Raw genomic sequence first — 17949 nt, forward strand, 5'->3', positions numbered from 1 at the left:
AGAGAACCCGAGTGTATGAACAAAATCAGCAAATCTCTTATACCAAGCCCACGATGCCTGTTTAAGCCCGTATAAAGACTTCTTTAACAGACAAACATGATTAGGTTTTCGCGGGTCCCTAAAACCCATAGGCTGATGCATGTAGACAGTCTCATTAAGTTCACCATGAAAGAAAACATTTTTGACATCAAGTTGATGAATGGGTCATGCCTTAGACAAAGCCAGACTCAGAACTGTGCGAATAGTTGCTGGTTTGACCATCGGACTAAATATGTCACTATAATCTACGTCAACCTGTTGAGTTTTGCCATCGCCTACAAGACGGGCTTTATGTCTCTCAAAAGAACCATCAGATTTTTCTTTATGGGCAAAAATCCATAATGACCGAATTACATTAACATCAGGTGGACGGGGCACCAACTCCCACGTCTTATTTTTAATAAGAGCATCAAATTCATCATCCATAGCCTTTTTCCAATTTGGGTCCTGAAGGGCCGACACGGGGTTACGTGGCAGATGGGATTTAGCAACAGTGGTATGAAGATTAAAGATCTTCTTTGGCTTAACTATCCCATGTTGGTTGTGTGTAACAGCCCGAGGAGGTGGGCTGGGACGTGAAGAAGGGGCTGGACTAGGAGGAAGGGAAGCAGTCGCTGGACAATTTGTACAATTAACAATATTCTTCTTTGGCTGAATGGTTGGGCTAGTTGCAATATTAGGGGAGTTGGGACCAAATGGAAATAGACCAGGAGTTTGAGCATTAGGAGTAGTGGATTAAGACACTAAATGGTGGACCACGTATGGGTTTGGGCCATCATCTAAGAAATCATAAGTATGAATATGAGGAGTATGTAATTTAGCAAATGGAAATTGTGTCTCATCGAAAATGACATGACGACTTATAATTATTTTCCCACAAGATAAGTCATAGCATTTATAACCACGGTGATTCGAAGGATATCCCAAAAAAAACACATGGAGTAGAGCAGGGTTGAAATTTATTTATGGTAGTGGAAGGAAATAGAGGATAACATAAACACCCAAAAACCCAAAGATGAGAATAGGTCGGATCCTTATGATAAAGAACCCTAAGAGGAGATTTATAGTTTAATAACTTATGAGGAAGAATATTGAAAAGGTAAGTTACCATTTGCAAGGCATGATGCCAAAAGGAAGGAGGTAATGACACGTGGGCAAGTGAAGTATGAACAATATTGTTAATTGTATGAATTGTCCTTTCGGCTTTCCCATTTTGAGGAGAAGTATGAGGACAAGACAATCGAAAAGAAATGCCATTCACTTTACAAAAATCCCAAAAAGGCTTATTATCAAACTCTTTACCATTATCACATTGTATATTCTTTACTTCCCGTTCGGATGAAAGTTCTAAAATTTATGAATGTGGAATAAGCATTTGATTTGTTTGACAAAGGAAAAGTCCACAAAAATTTAGAATAATCATCTAACAACAAGATATAATATCGGTGCCCTGAGGAACTCAAAACAGGTGATGTCCAAAGATCAATGTGAACAATATCAAATGGCATAAGAGTATGAGAATGTGATAAAACAAAAGGTAACTTAATATGTTTTCCAAGAGAACATGAATGACAAATACAAGAATCTCTAATTTGATTACATTCAATAAATTTATTCTTCCTAAGAGAATGCAAGATAGATACTCCCGGGTGTCCCAACCGCTCATGCCAAAGAGAAGGAGCTAAGGCAACAAAAGTAGAGGAAGAAGTGGCTGGAGTGGAGGACTCGGTGATAGGATAAAGCGCGCCCCGACTCTCACACCTTATTAGAGGCATCTCTGTCTGAAAATCCTTCATAGAAAACCCAAAGGGATCAAATTCAACAGTCACAAAGTTATCAATGGTAAATTTTCTAACCGACACTAAGTTTTTGATTAGTTTAGGAGCATGAAGGACATTTTTCAAGGCTAAAGGATGATGTGGGGAAGGCAAGTTAGTTTGACCATAACCACGAATAGGAATTGATTGACCATTACCAACAGTGATACCACGATGATTGCTCATATTAAAATAAGACGTGAGATTACCTGAGGTGGATGTCATATGAGAGGTGGCACCGGTGTCCATATACCAATTCGGATCCGGAGAAGTAATATCGAGGGTGTGCATTGCAGCCTCGATGTTTGTTGGAGTAGGAGTTGTGATTGTGTATGCCTGTTGAGGTCTAGACCCAAGAATACCAGGTTGTTGGTGCGGAGGTTGTTGATAATTGGGTCTTGCCCATGGAGCAGCTGAGTACGGACAAGAAGGAATGGCCCACTGCATCCATGGCCAAGGCCATTGCTGACTTGCAGGCCAGGGGTTGTTCTGGGGCTACTGTTGTCCACCCCCGCGATTGCTGCCACCGCCACCTATACCCCCGCCATCAAAGCCTCCCTTGCCAGCGCCTGAGTTATCACGACCACCAGTGTTGTTGCGATTCTTTCTAGAATTGCCACGGTTTGGATACCGTTTTCCACCATTATTTGTGCAGCGTGCTGATGAATGATCAGACATCTCTTGAGATTCATCCGAGTCACGAACCACCATGGCGGAGGAAGAGGTCTGAGCCGCCTTCTTGATGTCGGATTCTTCAAGAACAAGCATCAACCGTGCTTGATAAAATTGAGGCAAGGGATCACTTTGACGGATGAGTGTGGTCACTCCCTTGTAGGGTTCAGTGAGACTAGACACCAATTGCAGAACCAACCTACTGTTATCGATTGGAAAGCCGACGTTCTTGAGTTGATCCGACAATGACTTAAGATGTTGACAGTAAGCAGAGACACTTGAAAAGGCCTCCATGGTTGTGTGGGTGAAATCATACTCAAGTGTAACGACACAAGAGTGTTTGTTATCTTGGAATATATCATGTAACCTATTCCAAGCCTCCATTGCCGTGGTGCCGGTTCAAGAATAGTATGTAAAAGATCATGAGAAATGGTGGCATAAATCCATTGTAGAAAAGTGACGTCTAGTGTCAACCAGAGTTTTGTTTCCTCCTCCATTGGTGGTGCCTTCTGCTTGCCATCCTGCAGAGAAATTATATGATCAATTACCCTATGGGTTCGTGCGTGAATTTTAAAAAGTTCAGCCCATGTCGCGTATTGGACATTTTCCATCTCAAGAATGATTGGGACATGATTCTTGATGTTGGATATAGAGCAGAATGAAAGGTAGATTTTGAGTCAGGCATAGTGATGGAGAAGAAGGGGAGAAGAAGAAGAAAGGGGCTGAACGGCGCTAGGGCCTGTGTGCGGAAGGCTGAGGAAGGTTCAAAAATCTTTTCCTAAGCAATCTGATACCATGAAAGGAATTTTTTCCTTCAATGATTCATTAAACACCATTCGCTTATATACAAGATTACAAGCAAAAGATATATAGGATAAAGATATGACTAAAGATAAATCTAATAGAATGGTTAAAGATAAATCTAATAGATATAACAACTATATAAAATCAGAATATATTATCATATCTTCTAATATTTTATAATTTTTTATCATTAAATATCACATCTTAATTGTTATATTTTTTACACATTTATCATTTAGTTATTAAATTAAAAAAATTGTCTTTCAAACATTAAATTATTGATAATTTATATATTTGGAGACTAAAATAATTATTTATTTTTTATTTGTCTCTTTCTTTTTTGTCACGTTACTTATTACATTTATTATTTTTTTATTTTTATCTTTTTTTTTTCTTTTCATCCAATATAATGAATCTATCCTATATTAAGGTATACGTTTATCATCCGTCATTATCAAAAATATCTGTTGGCAGGCTAAAACATTATTCTCATTGTTTCCGATATTTGGAGTTCGAAGTCATGCAAGTAGGTAATAATATGATATTTTGTTAGAACAAATAGGTAATAGATTAATACTAATTAGAGTGTACTCGCTTATTATGTAATTATTAATTAACATTAAATATTTATTAAATTTAACAAACAAGCCTACCTCAACAAAAAAATTTCATTTGTTGGTCACTGTCTCTTTTATTTTGTCTTTATTTATATTTATCCAACTATGCTCCAATGATACGCTAACCTCCCAACCTTCTTTTAAAAAAATGGAGACTAATGACAATGGCATGATAAAGATTTTTTTATCATTCAGAAAAATGGCATGATATAGATTTGTATATATCTGAAGAGTTACTAAAACATTTTTTATTCTCTTTTTCAAGATATGTTTTATTATTATGGGAATTATGTGTAAGTTTTTTTAAATAACCTTCATCCATATTTTGTATAATAAACCTCGCATATAATTTATCCAATAATTTAAGAGTGGTGTTAAGAAAATTGATACTAATAATTGTGTGCCACGAAATTTAAATTATTAATTTCTATAGGCTGTATTTAGATTTTAAAAGTGAATTTTTGGTGTGTTTTTTTCCCTTACTTTAACAACCGTAGGAAATCAAATTCTAATAATAATAATTAATGTCCTTGAGAGGTTTTAAATTATCATATCTTCGACATTCTCGTTTTTAATAAGTGTGTTTCGAGTGCAAAGTGGAAAATCTAAAGTCAATGTGTTCATTGTGCTCTGTATTATCTGTGGACGAAGACAGACATTCATCTATCCTTTAAGATTTTTACATAAAAATTAGAAATGCTTTAATCTCATTTTTTTATGCTCTTATTTTTTTTTCTTTCATTTTTTTAAAATTATTCTTGTAACCTAAGTTACTTATCATTTTAATATATACATTTAAATTAATTAAACACGTTTTCTTATAATTTCAATTTTTTTTATAAAAAACTTACTTATATTTTCAATTTTTTTAGTTTTAATTATACTTGTAGAATACACGAAATATTTATTAAATACATATCGAAATTAATTTCATTTCTTATAACTTTAGTATTATACTATTTTTATTAAAAAAACACTTTTATTTCATTATCTGATAGGTATTATCTCGGCAATTCAATTTAGAACATGTAAAAGTTAGCATGTGTTTCATAAATAAACAAAATGTAAAAACTTATATATTTGCCCACAGATTTTGTCCCCCAGATTTTGCGTGAGTCTACATCAAATATGCCATGAATATACGCATTTAATAACTTTTTCACCCTTTTATGGTCAACCATAAAAGTTATTTTTTATAAAATTTAGGGATAAAATTAAACTTTGATGTTTATTTTATTTTTTGTGTGTAGGGATAAACTGAACTCTCATGTCATTTTTTTTTTAGAAAACTCTCGTGTCATTTTGTGAACATAAATATTGAGATTTTTTTCCCCCAAAAGAATCCTCTTAGTACATGAAAGGCTAACTTTCTAATACGGTTAGAAAATGTTTCTAACATATATTTTCTACCCACGTTATCTTTTTTTTTTAATTGTAATTTTAGTTTCTTAGTTTCTCAAATTTATAATTTTAGTCACTTAAATTTTAATTATAACAATTGATCCCTCTAGTCTTATGAATCGATAATTTTGATTCTCTTAATAAATTATTAACAAATAATTCTAATTAATTAAATTATTAAGTTAATTATAAATTAATCAAAAATTAATAATTATTAAGAATTCAAATAAAAAAATTATTAATTCTAATTTTTCATTACATTCTATTTTTTTTTTCAACAAACACCTCTTTTATCTCTATTTAATTTTTGCATGCACTCTATCAACAATAACATCATATTAGGATTAATAGTCTTTTATTAAAAAAAATTTAATGATTAATAATATTTATTTAATTTTTAATATTTCTAATAATCACATTTATTAGTAAATAATCTATGATTAAAATCATAAAATTATAAAACTAAAAGAATTAAATGTTACAATTAAAAAAGGATGAAAATCATAAATTTAAAAAATTAAGATATCTAAATTACAATTAAAATTTTTTTTTGGACGTAACTCAATATCACTTCACATGTTTGATTAACTTCAATCTCCCGCTCAAATCAACACGAAGTAAACATTTATTAGAATCTATCATGTTTGGGCAAGTGGTAAAAGCTGAAGTAATGTGCCTGAAAGGCTGAAATCACAAATTTTAACCTAAGGGCGATTATTGTGCACAATAAAAAAATATTTATTATTATTTTCCTTTATAAAAATATACTTCATGTATTTTAAAATAATTTTCACTTAAGATGTTGCCAAAAAAAAAATGTCATTAAGTTTCCAAACCAAACCTCAGTGCTGGAAAGCTAAACATAACTAAACTCTATTACCAAAAGCCAAAAAAAAATGACTAATTACTTTTTCGCTCTATTGGTGTTTTCTCTTATTTTACTTGTTAAAAACATTAAGAGATGATGATTAAATTAAAAAGATCATCAATATTTTTAATTTTATATAAACAATTAATTTTTTAAAATAACAATTATTTTAAATACAAGTATATCTTTAAACAAAACGATTAAATAAATACTTTTTAACTAATGGTGACGAAACACTAATTAACAAGACCAAAATTTTATAGAAAAATAAATTAAGAATTCAAAAATAAATAAATAAAGTATTAAATCAGAATAAAAACTTTCAAGATTTTAATATATGAAATACTTGATAATAAAAACTTTCAAGATTCTTTTATCATAATAAAACCAAAGCAGTTGAGGGCATTATGGGTTTGCTAATGGGTTCAATCATGCAATTAAGCAATAAACACCTCATTTATTAAATTAGTCCAATGGTCAATTTTTCATTATCAGCCGTTTGAGTTTGGAATAAAGATCCTTGAAGAGCATATTGCATCGGGTGTAGTGGTCCTTTATTTTCTCCCTTTCTTTAATCCTATAAACTACTCCAGTGTACAGGGTGTCCTTGCATTTCTCCCCAATAATATAGTTTGCCAAATTTCATATTACATTTACTGCATACGGTGTTAATCAATCATGAAGTAATTAGGTGTTGTATATATGACTGGTTTTTTGTTGTTTTTGGGCTATATATGACTGAATTACTTCCTCTAACTCGGTATTATATTTTAACGCATCGTATGATATTAAGTTGCATTAATAAAACCAGTTTAATAAGTAACAGTTTAAAGATCACGGTACACAAAAATAAAGGTTTAAAGATCAAAATTTCATCATAGAATTATATTTGGAATTTCTTATACAGATTCAACTATATATGTGTGTAAAGGCGATCGATTTAACATTGATACTGAATTTTATACTAGAAATTACATAGCATATATGTGCAATTAGCATCAATTAGTGTGTGCGCCCGCTGAGCCAAATAATCTGATACTAATAGGACCACAATAAATATAGAATCATTTGTGTTTGAAGAAACCAAACAATGTTGTGCTTTAAAACAGACTTAAAACATTTCCAATTGATCAGTCGATACTTAATTACGGTAATCTTCTTAAAGTTACAATAATTCTATTTTCTTAAAAGTAAATCTCTTAAAGAATCTTTAAGCCGCATCTTTTAAAAAAAAAGTCATTATTAAAACAAAAATTGTTAATGTATCTTAAAGCAAAAGTTAAAGGATAAAAGAATCATTTATTATGATATAGAATAATTATTAAAATTTCAAAATAGTAAATGTTTATGTTTTTTATTTATCATCTTCCATGCCGCAACACAATAAAACTCTTAACAATATTTTTTTAGTGGACTTAAATTTGTTAAGATTTTGTAATTTTTTTTAATAGAGAAAATGTGACTAAAAAAAGATCTTTTATCAATTGATAAAAATTAATCATTAATAAAAGGAGTAAATACTTTAGGTAAAGTAGAAAAGAAAAAAAGACCCATCACATATTTTTAGAGAAGTAAAATGAAATTTAAATATAATTAAATTTTAAATTAAAGATTAATCTCATAATCAATTTAAAGAATAAAAAATTTATACGAATATGAATATTTCATAATCTAAGTCTGGGAGTTAAAAAAAAATCTTAATTGCAATAATTATAAATAATTTGACAATTAAATCAATTTGGATACAAATCAAAAATATTTTAAAGAATTAGTTTACTTGAAAATATAAAACTTTTTGGGTAAAGAAGTCACAAAAAGTTGTGAAAATAGGGCCAAATAAGGGAGTTGTATATGTGTGATATGATGCCACGTAAACCTAGGATAGAAGGATTCCCCACATCACATTACACAAGATCCCACTGCGCTTCCCAAAGTGTGAGTGCCACTTTTGTGTCCTACCTTATATGTTCCCCACCCTAGGTCCCCTCTTCACCACACTTCACAACCCCACAAGGTTCCTTAAAATCCTTCTTCATATTCTTACCCCCCTCAAAATCCTTATTTCAATCATCTCCTTCAGATATAGCAATGACTTTTCAGAAGCAGCAAAAAGTTCCTTGATTCATTACCAGGTTCAAGCTCTCATTTTCCTGAGATGAACTTATCTCCTCTCACAAACGAAGGGATTCACTCCACCCAACATGAGTGGTGGGGGCTGCTACAAACCGACACCAAACAAGAAGGTTCCAACAACACTCTTGCCATGCCTCAAAACCTCAACCAATCAGAATCACCCTTTCTTCAAGGTTTACACTTTCTCTTCCCTTCTCTCACAACCTAGTTTCTCATCAAACACTCTTTCACTTTCTTAAACTCCATATCTCTAGCTCAGTTGGTTGAGATTGGTGAGTTATTAAAAAGAAAAAACCCCTCTCTTCTCACACTTAGTTCTTCCTTAAACAAGAACACTTTCCATGGATTCTAAGAGCTCCAAACTCCACGGGCTGAGCGGCTCCATAGCTCAACGCGTTTTCTTCCGCGCGTTATTCCTCGCCTCCGCTGTTTCCCTCATTGCCCTGATTCGCTTCCTCCCCGCCGTCGATTTGGAATCTTTGACTCCCAAGACCTACGTTGACTGCGTCATTGACGACTCAGATTCGCTCTCCGAAAACACCACCTTAACCGCCGGCTCCTACTTGTTCCAGAGCCGCATCCTCAACACCTTCTGGGGCTCCTTCGACTCCATGAACTGCAAAAACGACACGAGTTTAGCTTCCACCATCATCACCATTCTAAAGGGTAAACGACTCTTGAACTTCGGAGCTAAAAGCCTCTGCGTTGGAGAAGGGTCTAATGTAATTGTCTCCGCAATGCAAAGGTTGGGATTCTCCAGTGTTATTGGTCTCCACAAGCACCCTTTTTTCTCCCTCAACAAAAAGAAAATCGCGTGCCGCTTTGAGTACGATGATTCCACATTCGACTTCGTGTTCTCCAAGGATGTTGTTGACAAGGTTTCTGTTCCTGCGTTGCTGGTTCTTGAGGTCGAGCGTATTCTCAAGCCTGGTGGAATCGGTGCCTTGCTTGTTGGCTCTTCTTCTTCTTCTTCTTCCTCAGTGTCTTCATTGTTGAGATCTTCCAACGTGGTGCATGTTGGTCATGTCAATGAGCTTAGCCTTGTGGTTTTCAAGAAAAGATCTATTTTTTATAACCATGTGCTTCCAGAAGATTGTGCAAGTGTTCAATTCACCAAGCCTTTGGTGAAACTAATGGAGCCTCTTGTGGAGGAAAGAGTAAGAAAAGATGTCAAGTATGAGAAAAAAAGTGTCTCCTATTTGCCTAAGTTTGTGGATGTTTCTAATAAGAAGAGGTTGGTGTATATTGATATTGGGGTGAAAGAGTTGGTGAATGCAAATGTTAACGTTAACGTTACTGATTGGTTCCCACCATCTTATCCCATTGATCAGAAGGCTTTCAGTGTTTATTTTGTTCATTACAACGCTTCTGTGTTGTTGTCCTATGTGAAACGGCCTCGTGTCACGTTTATTTATCATCCGGGTTTGGCTGGGAATATTGCACACAAGAGTGGTGTGGATGGAGGAATGGAACCTTTTTTGGGTGAGGAAGAGTTTGATTTCCTAGTGTGGTTCATGGAAACTGTGCAGCATGCTGATTTTGTGGTTCTGAAGATGAATGCTGGGGAAGCTGAAATAAAATTCCTATCGGATATATTTGAGAATGGAGCTATATGCTCTGTTGATGAGTTGTTTCTTAGTTGCTCGGAGAGTGGAAATGGTGAAAGCGAAACTATGAGCAGCAGGGAACGATGCATGGATATTTACAAAGGTCTCAGAAGCAATGGTGTGTATGTTCATCAATGGTGGAATGCAAAATTGCATCAAGGGGCTTAAGTGTCATATGTACAGTGAGTGTTGCTTGAGAAATTATATCTGTTTTGTGTGTTTGATGTCTTGCTGTCTTGAATTACAGAACAACTATCTAGTGGTATTGTTTTTGTTGTCTATCAAGGAAAGAGGATGCTAATGCTAATGCTAATGCTAATGTTAATGTTAATGCTAAGGCTATGAACATCCGCATGCTTTATAAATTAATAAGCTCCCTTTGTCATTCTCCTCTGCAAATAAAATCAGTGTGCTCATTGGTTTTTCTTTTCTTTTTCTTTCTTTATAATGTTTTGGGGGTTTAATAATAAGTTAAAATTGTCTGGACCAAAAACTATAACCAAGATTTTGGAGATGAATGAACCAAATTTAATGATGGAACCTGAACCATTGTCATACTTGATCCATCAGACATTGTGAACATCCTGGGTATCGGTATTTAATGATGGAACTTGAACCAATTTTAATTTGTAATTCTTTTGTTTTATTTGGCTTTTAGTGTCTACCTTATCGGTATCGGTATTTAACAAAATAATGTTATATTATATCCTCTTCCAGATTCGCTTTAATATTTTATAAAGAAAAAATAGTGCATAAAAATAGATATATTTAATGTATTAAAAACATAAAATATAGTATTATTTTCTATTTAACAAATAAGATCAGTAAGAAAAAGTTACAGCAAGATTTAAAATGATTAATCTAACATGTGATGTGCATATGCTTATGGTCTAGTCGTACATGGTGGAGTAATTTTTATTTGAGAACCGTGGATCCTCTGCGTGCTTTGAAGATCAATTATTGGACAGAGGGCAACGCATGCGAAGTAGTAATTTAAGAAATGCTTAACCAATTGTTAACGAAACATGTGCAGGCTTACCCTCATATATCCTTTAAAGAACTTAAAAAATTGGTGTCCAAACGTGTTATCCAACAATACTTTGCATAAAATGTATGTGAGGTGGGTGGTGGGTTTCTGAAGATAAAAGCTACTTACTATTCAATAATCATTTCCCTAACCAAGGGTATTGACATAAAATGGTTCATAAAACCTTTATCCGAAACTAAAAAAACCCCACCAGAAAGAAAGAAAGTGGTTGAGAAAGTTAAATAAAGTTTCCAATATTATGTCAACCTAAATGCATTCACGTAGTCACAAATCTGAACCGTTAAATGAAGATAGGATGGTTCATATTTTAGTTTTTATTTTAAGTTTGACCTATGAGTTAAAATATGATCCGTCTGATCATCATCAGACCGTCACCATTAGCTGACTGTGAAACTGTGAATGCATCAAAATTTTGCCTGCAGGGACCGAAACTGAAATGAACCACCACCCTTCAATTATTGGCCAAATGGTAAATTGCACAAATGCAGTATTCAAAATACAGCAACTCACTTGATAAGATTAAATTGACACTAATTGATAAATTTAGGAATTGTGAACTATAAGAAATTTTCTGCAACTGGCCTAAAGTTGGATTGAGTTACGTGCAATTTACTGATTTAGACCAAAAAAAAAGATGTCATCTGAAGAGAAGGTGACAAGTGAGAAACATATAAATATGATTCAGAAGGGAAAGCCACTTAAAAATTAGAAGTAAAACCAAACAAGCATGGCGGAGGCATTGGCTTATACAATAATACAAGTCAGGTGCAATGCCAGCCTGCTGTACATGTCAAACATAATGTCATACATAAATTCCAATTTCTATTTTTTGGGATTATTGGAAAAACCTGATAAAGTAAGTGAATAGTATTAGCTATAACAGTTGGATTGTACAGGAAGCTTGTGTCACTAACAATGTATCTTCACTCCTCAAGCTCGGGTCCAACTTTGATCTCCAAAAGCCTCTCGACTGGTTGTCTGCAGATTGGACATCTATTTGTCTGGAACCTCAAAACCTTCGCACAACCGCTACACATACACTACAAGAAGGAAACAAATCCAGCCAAAGTATATCAACAATTTAATGTTGAGAAAAAATAATAATCAGTTTGCTAAGACGAATTACGGATTAGTGACAGAGTAACTTGAGTGTTAAACATGTTTGGTATGTTTGGTATAAACTATTTTTGAGGAAATAATCACTTATTTTTTGGAAGCTCTTTCATGAAGTTGACTAAAATAAGTGATTGTTCCTCAACAAATTAAGTGGAAGCAAACACACATGAAATAAAAAATAAAAAATAAATAATGACAACAAATTCTGATTGTTGATGAAATTCTGATTTAACACTCTTTCTGGTAAACTAATACTCATAGTATTAATGACTACCATCAGAGCATCATTCAGTCAACCAATTAAAAGAAATTAATGTAAGAAAAAAAGGAAACCAGTAATTAAATACCATGTGGCGACATGGAAGGACAGTTGTGTCCCGAGGCTCTGACAAGCATATAACACACTCTTTTCCCGGGTCATTCCCATCCACATCACTCTCCACTGAATTTCCAATACCATATATCTCCTGAAGTTCATACCTCATTCCATTTACCCATAAGATCTGCTTAACAACCTTCACCTGGAACTCTCCTTTCTCCTTCTCAAACACTGCTTGAGTTATCTGAGAGTTTGAGCTACCGGATGCAGGAGTTTCATTTGATTTTGATTCATCATGGTCGCCGGAGGATGCGTCTGCTTTAATTGCAACAGGATAGACATCCATGTCCCCTGCTTTCAATAACTCAGACTCCTCAAATGTTGAAAAATCAATACCGGTTCCAGCTGGCTGTTTAAACTTCTGGCCAAGACCTTGCTGGAAATTTACAGTCACGGGTGGAAGAACATTTTCCTTCATTGGGGTTAGGGTGCAACCTTCCCCTTCTTTTGCAAAGAAAAGTATGGTGATGCTGTTATGGAGATAAAAGGAAACAAAAACCTTTAGATCAAACAATTTAAAGAACCATCTTACAAAATATCCATATTCATAGTTTTTAACATCCACACACACACACTATTGCCGATCAAAAAAAAAAAAAATCCATACACACACAAATGGCAACTTAACCTTTAATATTGAATGCATAATTAAACATTTAAACTGGAAGTGCATTAAGTCAACTCAAGGTAGTTGAAGGTGAGAGGCATACTTTAGGTGCTAGTGGGTTTTAATGCCTTGAGACAAGAAACACCAAAAAGCACAAGTCTGACCAAAGAAAGGCATTGGTTTTTCATGTGAATACTAGAAAAAGAAAAAAGAAAAATATTTGACTATACTGAGTCAACCACATCTCGTGTATTGGTACCACTTACATAATGATCCTTAATATAGGAACTAGGAAAGTAACAAGTACTTATAATACTGAGTACTGTAGTTTATTTCCTTCAAATGTGCTAAAATTTGCATTTTGTCATTTTGTTATGCAGCTTTGGCAAAAATTGAAATTGGTCAAGTAAAACATGCATTGAACCAACCATTCAAACCCTTGGCATTGGCAGTGAAAAAGTAGGAATTGTATCCATGTATCTTGCTATAGAAATAATTTTCATTTCTTTTAATTGCTACTAACTTGACCATGATGTAGGCAGAAATAGCAACAAATTCCAGTTTCAACTATTCTATTTCCCAATATGGCATCTAAAAATAATATTAGGAGCATATAAGGTTGGTTATCTTTTAATCAGAGTAGATAATAATAATATAGATTAATTCTACTTAAAAGGCGTTGACTTTCCTACATGAGAAGGTCAAGCACATAAGGATAATAACTAGTGATGATGCAGAAAATGGCTTTGGATAATATATGTGAACATGTGAAGTTCTTCAAAGTTATATGTCATTTTGCTAGTAATTTAACCGCCCCCCACAAACACACAATAAAATAAATACATAAATAAAGGGACCACAAGGTCCAACAATTTAATTGAAATAGCAACCTCAGAGTGTCCTATCACTACACATATAACCAACAAAAAAACCCGAAACAGTCAAACTACTACAAAGTTATCACTTTCTCCTCTAATATGGCCTCCTTCCATTCTTAGCCAATCAATTACTGTAAATAAAACTACAGTTAAACTGACACAAATAAAAGTCACTCCAAGAATGGTGATTTGACAGTAATAACAGCTATTAGCACAAGTATATCAGGAAACTAAATGATCTATAAGCGATTGTTCAGGCACAAATAACCTCATCTTTCAAACCGACTAATGTGTACTGAGCTAACCAGTAACGACCTCATTTGCCATTAAAGTGCACTGATCAACTTCACTTTCAATCTCTAAAAGGTAACAAAACCCCATGCAAAATAGAATAAGCAATTTCTTCACCTCCCTAAAAAAGGAATATTCAATAAAAACAACACTCTTGAAAACCTCAATAGATATTCCCAACCAAATAGATGCAAACTTAGTGTGTGATCAGATCAAAATCTAGAACATGTCAAATGGGGAAAAAGTAGATAAATGTTTATAAGCAATCTTTAGCAGTAATTGACTTTGCTTCTCACTCAGGCTCTCCAGATTGTCAAATATTTTTGTATAATACTAATGGATAGGGCCTCATTGGTAAGTGCTACAAGATCTCACATTTGAACCCATTGTTGTGGACCCGAATCCATTAGTATGGGACATTTTCTTCTCTAAGTGAAATCCCCTAGTATATGAAAGAGTGAAAAAGTGTTTTCGTTGTGTGAAATAAGAAATTCAACCCTAGCAACACATAGATATGCCTATTCAGAAGTAAACAAAATGCACACAAAACAAAAACGATAGCTACTCTGGCACCAGTAAAGCCAAGGAGATATCTAAGCGATAAATGATCAACTCAAGGGGTCTAGGAGGGTGAGTGACCCTAACACTGTCTTCAATTCCCACATATAAAAAAGAAACTTATTTCACACATACACCTGCTTATACCTATACTTCTCATTTGCAAAATATTATTTACTTGCAGCTTTGCACACCCCTTTACTTATCAGAATCCAAATAAGCAAATTGAGCAAAGCAATTAAATCCTGCATGCACTCAAAAACAAGCTTAGTAACACTAACAGCACCCCATCAAGTAAAGCCAGCACAGGATCACAACAACAACATCTCCAAAACATTGCATCTGACAAATAATACCATTCACACCACAGAACACATTAATTTTTTTTTCTGACCATGAAATAGTTCCTGCCGAAAGCAGTAACTAATTAATTTTCGTCCAAGACCGCGAGTACACCTAAGGAAAACATAATTACCTTGTTACACCATCATTACAAAAAAGGAAAATACCTTCCCGAAACGGTGGCATCAAACGTAAACGACACGAGAAAACAGCCAGGATTCTCGTCATCAGGCTCAATCCTAAGCGTCTCCTTCTTGATGTTGACATCGTTCTTAATCGTAACCGCCTTCTGGTGCTCCACGTACGGCGCCGGTGCCGGCGGTGCCGCCGGCGGATACCTCACCCACATCGGGTCCACCGCCGGACGGTGGTGGTGGTCGTATGGCGCCGGCAACGGCGCCGGCATGGTGGTCGGCGGCGGGTAGTACCCGGGGTAGTTGTGATACGGCGTGGCGGCCGGAGGGTACACGAATCGGTTCGCCGTTACCTCCGGCGGCGACATCACCGGCGGAGGCGGCGGGTGAATCCGCCTCCCGCTGCCACCGCCTCCGCCGTGTCTCCAGCGGCTGTTGGAGCCGCTGCTTCCTATGTTACCCATGAAAAAAACCAAATTACCAAATTAACCCAGAAAAGGCTTTCTTCTATTTTTATCTGGGGTGTTGATCTTTTTCCGAAAAGATGAGAAAATTCGAAACTTGGAAGCTTTGGCTAGAAGAAAAGTGGGGTTGTTATTTTAGTTGCGGTGGTTCAAAGAGTGTTATGAGACAGTGACAGAGACAAACGGGGATGAAGGGGTAGATAATAGAATAGAGATTAGAGAATGCAATGAAAAAAATTAAAAATAAAATAGGAAATAGTATAAATATAATAATAGAGAATAAAAGGAGATTGAGAGAAAGAGAGTGTAATGGGATTGCGTAAAGCTCCACCCAGCAATTGGAACACTATTGATGAGAGATGGGATGTGAAGGTTCTGTTGCTAAAATGACCCACTTTATTTTTTTTTATGCTTTTGTTTGGTTTGTCATTTTTCCAATATAATAATATTAATGGAATATGGTGTAGGAGTTTTGAGGATTTTCTTCTAGATTTGGAAATTGATGATTATGTTGGCTTTAACAGAAATCATGTTCAAGATTCCAGAATGGCATTGCCATTTTCGACACGCTATTAATCTATTACTAGTAGTTTTAGGGCCTAACTAAATCATTGTATAGAATATGAAGGTTTTCTCAAATTTGAACTGAGTAGGTCCACAAAAAAATTCAAACAAGTTTATGTTTAGTTTTTCAAAAGAATATTGTTTATTTTCAAATTTTATTTGTGAGAATATGTTATATATAGTTCTTATTTCTAAATAAAGCATCAAAAGAAAATGATTTGTTTGTAAAAGACAAATACAATGTTGGATAATTTTTATAAGATATAATATGTTATTCGTCTTTTTAAAATATAGTTTTAATCTTTAAAAAAAGTGTTCTATTTTTGTCAATTTCATTTTAAAATACTCCATTTAAAGTCTTTAAAATAGTTCTAATAAATAGTCAAAAGCTATATGTTGAGGATCGAAAGTAGAGTATCTTTAAATTAGAAGATTGAAAATAAGACAATTCTTTTTTAAAATATTAAAATTGAATTTGAAAAATTTTAGAAGACGAAAAACATATTTAATTTTCAATAAACAAGAAATTAAAAAGAGATTTAATTTTAGGGACTAAAAATGAATATTATTTTATTTACAATGACTAATTCTTTTATCTCATTGATAAATTGGATTGTTTTTTTATTATATTTATGGTATTTTATTTTTAAAAATACAAAAAGGAACTTTAATCTTTAGAATTGACAATTCTTGAATATTTTAATTTTTAGTATTAAAGATTTCTCGATGTTATCTCTATTGATTTTGATTTGATTTTTGTTTACTTTAATAGCATGAATTAGGTGTAGAATCATTTGACATTTTGAGGACTTCACGTGGAGATCAACTACGGCAAGGCAAACAAGTTCAATGGTGTAGAATCATTTGCTATCCTTCCGGGTCCAATCAACGAACCCAATGCTGACTTTGATACATTACGTAACGAAGAAAAAATAATAACAGAAGAGAATACATGTTTTATTTGGTGTCTGCTTTACCTATTTTGTCCCATGATATATATATATATAAAGACAAAGAACTCAAGAGAATAACTGTGTCTTTATTTGAGATTTTCCTCGTTCAATAACACCCGGTTTGAAACAGAGTCAAGGTTTGTGATTACTTTGAGTACAGATTCCAAATCCGTTAGATGGAACACATTTTCCGGCACTACGTGTTTGTACTATGAGACAGTTAAGTGCGTCTGTTTTTTTTTTCCTAAGACATCCCATTCATAAAACAAAATAAAATTGACTAATTCAGAATTCGGAGATAAATTTGGAGGTAAGTTAAGCGTGTGTTTATTTAACTTTCAGACCAACGTGATATACGAGCAAGGTATAAGAAATAAGAAATTAAAATTATTTACAGTTGAGATTTAAATCTTGTATGAATCCCAAATACCACAGTAAAAAATTTATCTTTCACTCAATGGGCAATGGCCTTAGCAGAAAGTTAAAACCAATAATCTCTAAAATAAATATGCCGTAAGAAATCAAATGAAAACAATCCAAAATATTACATTAAGCTCGTTTATAATTCTTCTAAAAAACGGAAGTTTATAATTTAAGCTTTCTCTTGCTACTTTATATTATCGACTTTTATATATTAGCATGTATCCTAAAGATAGG

At 33.8% G+C, this 17949-nt stretch overlaps 3 protein-coding genes across 3 annotated transcripts; 1 reads left to right on the forward strand and 2 right to left on the reverse strand.

Annotated features, from left to right (window-relative positions):
- Window positions 1-2351: 2351 nt before the first annotated feature.
- LOC102660434 (uncharacterized) lies at window positions 2352-2912 on the reverse strand. Its single transcript, XM_006589763.1, has one exon. It carries the CDS (start codon window positions 2910-2912, stop codon window positions 2352-2354), a length of 561 nt encoding a protein of 186 aa, XP_006589826.1.
- A 5205-nt stretch (window positions 2913-8117) lies between these two features.
- LOC100782226 (uncharacterized) lies at window positions 8118-10327 on the forward strand. The gene has a single exon (XM_003537239.5). The coding sequence runs from the start codon at window positions 8693-8695 to the stop codon at window positions 10124-10126; it is 1434 nt and encodes a 477-aa protein (XP_003537287.1). The 5' UTR covers window positions 8118-8692; the 3' UTR covers window positions 10127-10327.
- Window positions 10328-11683: 1356 nt separating this feature from the next.
- On the reverse strand, window positions 11684-16150 carry LOC100783831 (probable E3 ubiquitin-protein ligase LOG2). The gene is made up of 3 exons (XM_003537241.4): window positions 15345-16150; window positions 12470-12971; window positions 11684-12046 (listed from the first exon to the last, which is right to left on the reverse strand). Exons 1-3 carry the CDS (start codon window positions 15773-15775, stop codon window positions 11930-11932), a joined length of 1050 nt encoding a protein of 349 aa, XP_003537289.1. The 5' UTR covers window positions 15776-16150; the 3' UTR covers window positions 11684-11929.
- Window positions 16151-17949: the final 1799 nt, after the last annotated feature.

Source organism: Glycine max, chromosome 10 (assembly GCF_000004515.6).
Source record: "Glycine max cultivar Williams 82 chromosome 10, Glycine_max_v4.0, whole genome shotgun sequence".
NCBI classification, from domain to species: domain Eukaryota; kingdom Viridiplantae; phylum Streptophyta; class Magnoliopsida; order Fabales; family Fabaceae; genus Glycine; species Glycine max.